Source organism: Stomoxys calcitrans, chromosome 1 (genome assembly GCF_963082655.1).
Source record: "Stomoxys calcitrans chromosome 1, idStoCalc2.1, whole genome shotgun sequence".
NCBI classification, from domain to species: Eukaryota; Metazoa; Arthropoda; class Insecta; order Diptera; family Muscidae; genus Stomoxys; species Stomoxys calcitrans.
In genome coordinates, this window is record NC_081552.1 from 133,634,716 (window position 1) to 133,647,439 (window position 12,724).

Genomic DNA, 12,724 nt, shown 5'->3' on the forward strand with positions numbered 1-12,724 from the left:
GCACACGTCTTCCTAATTGTATTGTATTCTTTCCCACCTTGTTGTAGGGTCATGGGGTAAAAATTTATTAGATTCATTGTTCCTGCTTTTTGTATTACTCTCCCGGTCCGGCATCTGAGGGATATCTTCATTATCAGCAAGTACATCAAAACTATTCGATTTGACCTGGCTATAGGTTTCTAACACCTCGGATCTGGCCATCTTATTTTCAGTCATCAAATGGGACACTTGTCCTTATTCATAGCAACATGACCCACTTGTTTGCATAAAATCTCCATTTCCTCCAAACCCGCACTTGATACATCTCTTGTTGGACTTACATCCCTTCTCCATGTGTCCTAGTCATCCACATTTACGGCAGTACCTAATAGCTGGATAAAAAGTGTTTACTTTAGATCTAGTATAATTAAACTTCACATATTCTGGGAGATTACAACCACTAAATCCAATTTAAACGGAATTATCGGTCTCATTCTCATCACGTCTTGTGAACCCTCCTTGGTTAGATGATATTGGACGTTATTCTTAATATCAGCCTCTGAATTCGAAAGAGGAATATCTCTTAACACACCAAACGTCTCCACATAACTGCGGGAAATAAAAGCCCTAATGCTTTACTCCGCCAATTTGTCATTCTTTACAAATCTATTCGCCGTTTATATTGAGGAATTTTATCTTATATTGTGTTAAACCTACATCCTTAATCTCATGTTCATCTTCCTTCGAAATTATGTCTTTTATTTTCTCATAGAAATATAAACCATTATTTCTTCTTGTATTCTTAATAACCTCAGCCTTGGAGGTATCAACAAGCACAGCACAATCGCCGGCATGACCGTCAGTATTTAATATCATTTCTTCGTCTAATATTCTTCGCTTCTCCTGCCTATTAACCTCATCAATCAAATCGGTCCTTACATTCCCATTAGCTGTAGTAGCAGCCTCATTTATCCCCTTACCAGTCATCTCAGCAGAATCAACACCGGCAGCAACTTCTTTAAAATTGCTGGTAGCGACAGCAAAACCTCCATCAGTCTGCTTCTCCAACATTTCAGAGTCATTAATATTCATTTCCAATGTTCTATGGGCATCAAACGTCGTATTTTTGCTTTTCGTTGTCTCATCAGCAGCAATGTGCGCCAAAATTAGAGATTTGGACAGCACACCACAATCACTTTTCTTCTTCACACCAGACGCCATCTCGTCAGCCTTTTAGCAGCCACTAAAAAGACCGACCACCAACAACACACCAAACTTCACAAAAACAAAAACAAAAATTTATGTACCACACTCAGCCAGCAATAAAAATCAACACAACCGTTATAGTAAAATTTCAGAAAAAACGACAGCAAAGTATGTCAACACAATATAAAAAATAACTGTAACTCAACTCATCGCTCTTTGCTGTGAACAGATCGTACGATCGGAGACTTTGGAAGGAACTAAGAAGAAACCTTTAACTTAGTTCCTTCCAAAGAGCGAGTGGTCGTTAAAGTGAAGAGCAAAAGATTTTCCGTAGTTGAGTTGAGGGTATTTTATTCGTTAATCATGAAGAGTGGCTACTGAATACTAAACGACTTTCGTTAGAATAACTAGTTTGCGCACAACTCTTGTACAGGCACTTTTTTGTTCGTTGCTTTCCCGTCTCAACGACAATTTGTGTGATTTAGGAATAACGCAAGCCTCCAAACGATATTGGTTGCATCCGCTTACACTACTGCCTCAAAATTAATTCTACATAGTGTCACAACTACTATTTTTCATAAATGATGAACTATCTCTCTAAATTTCATTTTATTCTAAACACTTACCTATTCAATGAAGCATTAGAACTGACGTAAGAACCAGGTGCTGAAGCTTCAGATATTTGTCCATAGTAATCTGTTTGAATGAAGAACGGAGCGTTGTCATTAACATCCAACACGTGTATAATTAAATATTGTTGAGATGATACAGCCGCCATATTTGTTCCTTTGATTGTAAGATTGAACAATCTGAAAATAAAAAGGCTAGTTTTATAGTTAAAAAGAATATTTAAACAAAACTAATTACTTGTATTGCTCGTAATCGATAATTGAATTTGCCAGTATGACTCCAGTAGACGGATTTATGTAGAATAGACCATCCTCATTTCCATTTATAATATTGTAAAACACTGCTGATGACGACCTTGCTTCAATTCGTGCTATAAATGTTCCTATGGGAAGATTTTCGAATATTTCTACAGAAGATATGGGAACGGAAAATCTAGGAGGATCATTATCGGCCATCACAACAATGATATGAACAGGAATTTGTGATGATAATGGGGCAGTTCCACAATCCGTTGCCCTCACTTGAAGCATATATTCTTGCATATTCATTGCGTCCAAATTTTGCGATAAATATACAGTGCCGAAAACTTTATCGACTTGGAAAACATTTCCAACATTGCCGCTTATAATGGAATAAAGAACTTCCCCATTTTTTCCACTATCTCGATCATAGGCACTCAGTTGTGCTACTCTAGACCCAACAACAGCGCTCTCTGGTATTTTACTCTGCAAAATTCTTGTTGTGAATTCTGGAATGTGGTCGTTGTAATCATGAATTGTTATTACTATCTTAGCATAATTTCTTTTAGCTGGAGTTCCTTGATCTTTAGCAACAGCTATTAACTCATGTCTTTTGTTTTTCTCGTAGTCAAGGCTTTGTGTGATCACTACATTGCCAGTAAGTGAATCTATTCGAAAAAATTGCAATGAAGATGGATCTTTGGATCCGTACAGGGTATAAAATATTTTTTTGTCTTCATCGTCATCATAGGCTTGTAGTTGCAATATTACGGTTTCTTCTTCAGCACACTCCGAGATGTTTACAAAATAAATGTCATTAGTAAATTGAGGACGATTATCGTTGGTGTCGACTACTTTAATATACAAATATGTATCAACTTCATTCGATCCATCGCTCACACTAACAGTCAAGTTATAATAATTTTGTGTCTCCCAGTCGAGGGATTTTGACAAGAGAACATTGCCGTTATCATGTCCAATATAAAAAGCATTGAGTTCGTTTCCACCTTAAAGTAAAATATATAAAAACAAATCTATATTATATTTTTGTATTAGTTTCAATTAAATATAAATTTTCAAGTTTTTCTTTACTCGTGGCAAAATAACTCCCACAATCCAGAAGTTCTCACTTTTTCTAGCGCGATGTGGAAACGTTCTTCTACAATCAAAATTTTAAGAACATGGAACTTGACGCCGTAAGTTTGCCAAAACAACCACCGTGGAACACATACATTAATTAAAAAAAAATAGAAATAAATAAAAATGTCCTAGACTAGAATCCGAAACGCCATCGAAGGAGGAGACGCTGGAGAAACACGTGGCTCTGCGCGAAATTAAGCCAAGGCATTGGTCAACGATAGAGAAAGATGGAGGAAGCTTGTTGATGCCCATTGTTCGCACTAAATTTTTTTCAATTGCTCATACTTTTGTGTAATATATTCAATGCAATAAATTTTTCTTCTGTAAATACCTGCTTGGTTTTGCTTGTATACACTCAAAACTTTGCTTTCTTCTCTTATCTCATCCCAGAAAATTTTTTTATAAAATTGGAAGCACAAACAATTCCGTGTGCATACTGTAAGCTCAACCATGAAGCGCAATTGTTTCTTGCGCTGAATTCAGCACCCCTTTTAGTAATTGTGAAGGATAAAATATTTCTAGCGCGATGGATTGTGCCGATGAAAAAATGTTAATTTTCGGTGCACAAGCGTAAGCGGGTGCTTCCTTATACGAATACAAAGTTGCACTCCTGTATGGAAGCATTGTTTCTGTATTTTGACGCGATCTTTAACTAATGACATAATACGCAATATATATGAATAGTATGTAGCCGTAGAGTGGAGCGGACGTATGTAGTTTTATTTTGCTCCTCAAAAAAAAGTATCCTTATCTCGGAATAGGTACTACCTATTGCGAAAATTTTATAGCGTTTTTGGAGTAGGCTAGAAATGGACTCCAGAGACCCAACAGCTGCGGTGGTAGTGTCAGACCGTAGCATGTTGTCCTCCCCACTCCTATAGAAGGTCTTGGCACCTGTAGTTGAGAGTAAAGTTTCAAACTCACAAGCAGACCTAGAAAGCGATCCACCAGATCATCGGTCCAAAGTGGAGGATCTGGTTAACGAGCGGATTTTCGAACATGTGTGGATCTCTGTAGAGGGTCCACCCATACAAATGATGAGCAACGAATATAGAGAGGACATATTTACGCTGCGTTTTGCTACGGCGGAATCTATTAATACCGTCAAACAGCGTTTCAGAGGTATCCACGCTCCCTGGGAGGGCGCAAAGCTCGACCTGGTGAGAAAGATGGACATCCCCCAGCTCACCAAGGCGACGGTCTTCATCAAGGGATTGGGCAGTAAATTTGCGACGGAACGCATGTTGGGATTCTTGTGCCGGGAGGTCTTCCACAGATAGGCGAAGGAGGAAGGAATTCTACTATGGGAGCGCACTTGGGATGACTAGGATAGGCAGAAATCCTCATATTGAGACATCAACCCGTGCAATAACAGGTGACTTAATACCTCCCAAAGAACAAGGGGCTGACGTCGAGACAATCACCGTCTCTCTCAATATTGGAAAGACTAAGAAAAGCAAAGATCATAATACTAAAATATCTGGCAGTGCAATGGTAAGAGACCCAAGACAGCCTAACAAACAGGGACCTGATGACGGACCATCACCGACTTCAATATTCGGAAGACTAGGATAAGTAAAGATCCCACTTTTCAAAGATTAGGCAGAGCAGAGGCAGGGGTCTCAATGCAGCCTAACAAACAGGGATCCGACGATGGTGCCATCACCTACTCCCAAGAAGCCCATTTACTTATGATTTGGAAAGCTGAGATAGGCAAAGATCCTAGTATTGAAACATCAGGTTATGCAGGGAATGGAAACTCAATGCAGCCTATTGAACAAGGACCCGACAATAGAACCATTCCCGACTTTATAAAGATTCGGAAGACTAGGATCGGCAAAGAACCTAATACGATGACATAAGGCAGTGCAGTGGCAGGAATGTCAATGCAGTCTAAAGAACAGGGAACAGATGATGAGATCATCACCTACTTCCAAGATCCCCATCTACTGGAGGACCAATGATTGAGGTAATCCAGATAAACCTCCACCGGAAAATTTTAATTATATATTTTGCCCAGCGTTGTTAACGTCGGATGCAACAATGGTGAGACAGGGAACCTGACATCACTTTATCTACCTTTCGACTCTCCGACACCGCCACAATAAATATTAGGAAAAAAGTGGCACAAGGTTACGTCACAGGTGCGCATTTTATCGCCACGCTTATGGGCGACCACCATAAATGACCTATTACGGATGCTGACTGAGGAAAGATTTGAACCCGTCTGCTACGTGGACGATGTTATAATACTTCTAAGGGGCAAAGATCCGAAACAGCTATGCAGAAGAGCCGAAAACCGCCAAAAAAAAAATATAAGTGCCAAAATCAAAACTTTACAGGAGAAGAATTTTATTTAATAAATCATAGCAAATTTTGGAGTGAAATATGATTTTGATCTAGGTATCGCATCTTTGGCTGATGCATCTAGTGGTGAAAAAAAATTTCTGCATTTAAATAAAGTTAACGGTATTTTTGGTACTTACATATATTTCGGTATCACATAATTGACCGTTTTAAGTAATTTAGAGGTAAGTGCAATCGATACAATTGTTTGAAAGTGAGCTGGAAGTCTCAATTTAATTCCGATTTTAATGCAATTTGGAACAGAGATTCATATTGGACACCTACACATGTATGCCAACTTTTGACCATATTTAGATATAGCTGTCTTATATATCGATCTCACGATTTATTGTCTGAAGCACATAATGGCCGCATTTATTATCCGATTCCTCTGCATTTTGAAACAGCGCAAATCAGACCATATTTGGATATAGCTGCCATATAGACCGATCTCTCAATATATGGTCTTGGGCTCATAATGGGCGCATTTGTTATCCAATTTCGATGACATTTAGAACAGAGATTTGTGTTAGGGTCCTCAACACATTTTCTGAATATGGTCCGGACTTCGGACTTTTTGTATATAGCTGCCGTATAGACCGATCTGCGATTAAAAGCAGAAAGAATCGGCCCAAATTGTACTTAATCCCCGTTATCAAGAAAATTTGAAACTGTGTTTTTTTGACACCTCAAAACCCTAGATCGGAATGTAATATGATATAAATGTATAAAGATTTCTCGAATAAAATTCTTGCCTTATAAATATTGCTTTTTTATCGAATTTAGGCCTAGCCGATCTTAAGGCGTTTTTACTTACATATAATTGGGGATTTAGAGCGGACTGAAGTAACCGAAGCTGGCCCGCTCCACTACCATCGTGCGAAATATATCAAATCCGTAATATTATTCCCAAACCGTTTAATTTAAATCCTAAATTTTCTAATCGACCCATAATTCCGTCTTGAGGAGTTTCTTTGGGTGTCCCCAAATTAGGATTTGACCTTCGCAAATAACTTCAAAACGCCATTTATTTGCGTCCCATATTGTCGCGGAAAACCAATATGGGTTTACTGGTAAGCACTGTACTTCCAAAGACCCTGGGGGTCTACATTAAGAACCCAGGAAATGGCATCTGTTTTAGACTGCCTGACCATATACGGTCCTACAGGCGGAGATCCGAGCGATCACGGAATGCGTGGGGTGGTGTGGTGCTTACGTGAACATCTTTACGGAGAGTAAAATTGCAATAGGGCAATAACAACCAGGACGGTAAGGTCCCGAACAGTCTTGCAGTGTAAGAAGGAGATTAACGCCTTCTCTGAGAATGGCAAAATCCGCTTCGTTTGGGTGCTGGGCCATAACGGAGTGAAGGCGAATGGAAGGGCAGACAATTTGGTGGTGAAGGCCAGAGGACTACCGTCAATAAACTTGGTTAACCTAAAGCCTTTTGGGTCAACGCAGGGCGTGGGCGGTGAATGCGCATGCAACGTTGTGGAACAGCGAAACGGTCGGTGAGACGGCGAAAATTCTATGGAGGGTTCGAAATCGTAAGAAGACGAGGCTATAACTGAAAGGAAGTAAGAAGGAGGTCAGTATAGCAATTGGTGTCATAACGGGACACATAGGTCAACGAGCTCTCTAAATAAAATCGGTGCGGCAAGTGATAGCACGTGTAGGGCATGCGGGGAAGATGATGAAACGTTGGAGCATTTCCTCCGTCATTGCCCGGCTTTTGCGTCTAACAGATACCGACACTTAGGTGGGGACACAATGCCAAACATGAACCAACTTAGGGGCGTGGGATGAAAAGCAAATTAAGGATTTTGTAAGTTATAGCGAATTCCTAAGTTAGATTTTCTTGTTCGAGGATACTTATTAGTTTTTAGAGCGCACAACAAGCCGACTACTGGCTAAGGTTTATGTCTATAGTGGCATGGGGCAGCCCTCTTTTCAACCTAGCCTAACCTAATGATTTCTTGTTCTCCATTTTGTGGTTATAAATGTGCTGAGTTTCATACATAGTAAAAGCGCATTCAAGTGGGTCATTGCCCAGTAAATTTAGTACATCAGCAGCGCTATGTGGCTTGAAATTCTCTAACGAAGCTGCTGAAAATTCAGCAAGTTATTTGCTGCGATTATAACAAAGAGTTGATTTGTTTGACAGTTTATGCGTTGATAAGTTATATAAAGACTTGGCATAGACCGCCAAGACCGTAGATTTTGGCATAGGGAAATATTTTTTTAAAAATGTTCAAAATTTGGTTTTTGAATTTTTGATTTTCTTCTTTCAAGAAATTCTTTTTACATTGAAAAGATTTTGCGAATAGGGATTTCCTTAAGTGTAAGTACAAAATACATTAAAGAAATTTTAGGAGCAAAATTTCATGTCTACAAAAAATTCCCAACTCCCAAATTAGGAAAGATTTATCCTAAATCCTTTAGTCAGCAGACCTTTTTCTATGAGAGTAAGTTTTATATTAAACATACGTTTGTCGCTAGGGCATTAAACATAAATTAGTGTTATCTTTGGCTGGTCGAATAAAAAGCTTTTTTAGAGAATTTGCCTTTTGAGAATCCATCATTTTTGAGGAGTACATAAATTAGTTGACTAAAAAAAGTCAAATAAAAATTAGGTGAGGTTGGGTTAAAAATTAAAACACAAATGAGATTGACAAAAAAAGTTTACAACTGTAATAACGTAGAAATAATTTTAGGGCTTATGAAGACATAATGCAAATTACACCCATATACGTTTATAGTTGGCTTCAATTTTTACCGGGCATCTTTTCCATCAAAAACAGATTTTCGATCGATTTTTCATCAAAATACTGAAGCTGCTTCGTCGAAAATATCACTATAAAACAAAGATATTCGCAAAGACAAGCACATTTTGAAGGTTTTGAAAGACAAGGATTGCCCTAAAAGTAGTGTGTTGGCAAGCAGTACAAAATATAGCTCTGACTTTGTGACCAAATGCCACCGCCAATGGGTCGGTTACTGCACTCTGTAGCGATCACAGTTTTCAATTAAAAATTTGGGGTATCTTTACCAATTTCACAGTAACAGAAGAATTTTGGCTATTTTTCGATTTTGAGAATATAGCCACATCGGGCAAAGATGGTTTCAAAATCGTATTTCTTTAGTAAATTTGCTGTGTAGGAGGCTACAAATATTGTTTGATGCAAAAAATCCTTTAGGAGGCTTGTCTCGGCAAAAATTCGAAAAATTAGAAGTCGAAAATCACCGGACTGTTTTTGTAGGGATTTTTGGAAATCGGACCACAAATTATTGGCAGACCGAAAAATTTTTCGAAATGCATAGGTGGCCAAGTTTGTGGTCTGCTGAGAGGCGCCCGGACGAATAACGGCCTTGAAATTGTGCACATTCCGTTAACTCTGTAACCGTTATCAAACGGCAGATTTCTTACTAATATTTTCGATTCAAACCCACCATTAAGCATCTGAATATTCAGGCATCCTAGAGTACTAGCCGATACTCCCTCCTTTTTTAGAGCCTTTATCAACTTTGAATATAATATGGGTAAATCAGAGGGATGCACAGTTCGTCCCCAACGGAGAAGTGGGCGATGGCTTTGCTTAGCTCACAAACAAACCGGGAAAGCGATCCGCGGCACGACGAAGGCGACAGTGAAGTTTGTACCGGCAGCGCTATCGGGCGAATGTGCCGGATGCTGGAAGGGATAGAACTAACGTTCCAAGCTTTCTACGGAAGCTGGAAACAGAATCAGATCTCCCGAAGAGCGTAATACAGCTAAGATGCTAAAAAGAAAAAGAGATCCCCGCTTTCAAGTACTCTGGGAAAACCAAGCCAGCCGCCCCGCAATAGAGATACCAGACAATGTCCTGTGGAGGGGGACAAAGTCAGAACGAAGGAAGCGCGCACGGCCCATGAGTCTTCATCGAGGACTGTAACTTCCAAAAGGAAGTCACGGATGGGGAAGAAGGTCACTGAAGGTTTTTTTACTCTTAACTCTAAAGTTAATACGTCCCTACAGACTAATAAAGGGTGATTTTTTTGAGGTTAGGATTTTCATGCATTAGTATTTGACAGATCACGTGGGATTTCAGACATGGTGTCAAAGAGAAAGATGCTCAGTATGCTTTGACATTTCATCATGAATAGACTTACTAACGAGCAACGCTTGCAAATCATTGAATTTTATTACCAAAATCAGTGTTCGGTTCGAAATGTGTTCATTCACCGTAACGTTGCGTCCAACAGCATCTTTGAAAAAATACGGTCCAATGATTCCACCAGCGTACAAACCACACCAAACAGTGCATTTTTCGGGATGCATGGGCAGTTCTTGAACGGCTTCTGGTTGCTCTTCACTCCAAATGCGGCAATTTTGCTTATTTACGTAGCCATTCAACCAGAAATGAGCCTCATCGCTGAACGGTGAATGAACACATTTCGAACCGAACACTGATTTTGGTAATAAAATTCAATGATTTGCAAGCGTTGCTCGTTAGTAAGTCTATTCATGATGAAATGTCAAAGCATACTGAGCATCTTTCTCTTTGACACCATGTCTGAAATCCCACGTGATCTGTCAAATACTAATGCATGAAAATCCTAACCTCAAAAAAATCACCCTTTATATACTATACATATATAGAATACAATGTTATTATATAACAAGTCACTGTTGTCAAGGCTTGTAATGTTGGACATTCGTTAGGTTTAATATCTTTCTGCCGGTAAATAGTGTTTGTAACTTAATCAGATTAAGTCTGAATTGATATGAAGGCAATGTTGGATAATTCCAACCATTGTGTCGTCAACAAAACAGAAGAAATTGTTGATGTACAGATTCAATTTTGTCGGTAAAAACAGGATCCCATATTACCAAACCATATTCCAGTGTACAACGTGCCAAAGAAATATATAAATTCTTCGTGGTAAAGATATCATTCAGTTCCTTACTCCATCTTTTCATAAACCCAAGTGAACTTTAAGCCTTGTTAATCTTTGCCGTTATATGTGCCTAAAATTTAATCTGCTATCTAAGAGGATGCCGATGTCTACGAATGTTTCTACCCGCTGAAGGTTCTCGTCTAGGAAGAAAACAACTCGTATTCAAATATCCTGCTCGATAAAAAGATATTTGTTTGCATTTCTTAATATTGAGGTGCATAAGATTTACATCACACCAATTGGTAAAATTATCAGACTGTAAAAAGAATTGGTCAAAAGTATCGTTAAATGAGCGAAAGATTTTCACATCATCTGCCTACATTAGTACATGAGAGTGGTTGATAACTTGAGGCGATTCATTTAAAAACAGAGTGAATGGAATGGGACCAAGATGACTACCTTGTAGAACCCCAGACGTTACAGTAATTTGTTTCGAAAGAATTTCCCCAAATTTCACCTTCTGTGAACGAGCCAATCCATTTTAGTAACATTGGACAAAAGCCTATTTTCCCAAATTTATGTAATAATAAATTGTGATCGGCTTTACTGAAGCCAGTATATATTGCGTCGATCTGTCTCCCAATTCCAAAACCTTCATTAACTAGTGTAGTCAATTCTAAGACGTTTGTAACAGTTGATCTAGACTTCCGAAAACCGTGCTAACTATCAGACAGAATTAACAACTTTTCGAACAGTTTAGGTATAGCACATTGCTTTGCTATCCCTCTGTCATTGGAAATATCGTATCTATTTCTAGATTTAAATAACGGTGTAATCTATGACTGCTTCCATAGTCTTGGAACGTATCCCAGTTATACGTTTTTATACCCTCCACCATAAGATGGGGGGTATACTAATTTCGTTATTCTGTTTGTAACTACTTGAATTATTCGTCTGAGACCCCATAAAGTATATATGTATATTCGTGATCGTCGCGACATTTTATGTCGATCTAGCCATGTCCGTCCGTCCGTCTGTCTGTCGAAAGCACGCTAACTTCCTACTTCTTGAGCCCCTAAAGGGCGCAATTCTTATTCGAATTGGCTGACATTTTACACAGGTCTCCAACATGTAATAATATAATAATAGCAGAGCAAATCTTTTCTTATATCCTTTTTGCCTAAGAAGAGATGCCGGGAGAAGAACTCGGCAAGTGCGATCCATGGTGGAGGGTATGTAAGATTCGGCCCGGCCGAACTTAGCACGCTTTTACTTGTTATTAAATATCCTTGGAAGTGGGAACTTAAGAGGGGTAGCACAATGTCTTAAAATGCTGGAAGAAATTTCATTTGGTCCAGGATTAAAACACTCTAAAAGTGACTTAAGACCTTCAAGCTCATAATGCTCATTCGTATAAGTCGACGCAAAAAAAAAATATTGCACAACACGACGCAAAAAAAAAATTGGACAATAGACATATCGCTGATGTCTATTTTGAACCGTTGAGCGGGGCGAACGTTTTGTTACTTCGCTCCGCAAGAATTTTTTGTAACTCGTAATACGATATTATTTTTGGAAGAAAAATTACTCTCAAGGATAGCAAAGATAGATGGTTGATCATCTGCATCTGTTTCCGGCGAAGCGACAGATCTAGAGCCCGGAAGTAGGTTAAGAATGGACTCCAAAGACCCAACAGCTGCGGTGGTAGTATCAGGCCGTATAATGTTGACTGAAAACTTGACTGGTAGAGCGGAAGCTCCAGACCCCACTAGCCGACAGGCGACTGGTCAGCAGCGGCTTTTGCCGAAGACACCTGGTTAGAGTCTTAAGGACAATGCCGAACCTATTCTATCTTCGTCGACAAACCAACACGCTTTTTAAGAGGTTGGAATAATAGAAGACGCATTGCTCTCAGGTTTATTGAGAGGCTAGGTGCGAATGATCCAAAGACTCTCACTAATATGGAGAGGGGTATCTCTCCTCTCTCTTAAGTTGGGCTAGGGGATTCGCTGCACAGATTACCCCAAAGACTACACGTCTAGATTCGGAAACTGCACCGCAGTCAGCCAAAAGGCTGCGATCATATGGGGGGCACCCCATGCCTAAAATAACTAGGGCGAACAATAGTAAGATGGGTCCAAGAACCTTTGCTAATGTCGCTTAAGACAGTTTGGTGATGGCAGTTGTCGACAGGGGAGAAGAACAGGGCTGCATACTTAGGAATAATTGGAGTGAGAGTCAACAGACTGTCATATACTCCGATGTCCTTGCGGAATTTCTTGGGTCTCCTCCAGTTTGTGACGATG

The 12,724-nt window shown here is 39.3% G+C and overlaps 1 protein-coding gene across 1 annotated transcript in view; it reads right to left on the minus strand.

Moving 5' to 3' along the window:
• LOC106089744 (fat-like cadherin-related tumor suppressor homolog) overlaps positions 1 to 12,724 on the minus strand; it is a 737,514-nt gene that overhangs the window by 554,745 nt on the left and 170,045 nt on the right. The window contains exons 9-10 of the mRNA XM_059363292.1: positions 2,053 to 3,061; positions 1,812 to 1,994 (exon numbers count right to left, since the gene is read on the minus strand). Coding sequence (XP_059219275.1) covers positions 1,812 to 1,994; positions 2,053 to 3,061 — 1,192 coding nt within the window. The remainder of the gene's footprint in view (positions 1 to 1,811; positions 1,995 to 2,052; positions 3,062 to 12,724) is intronic.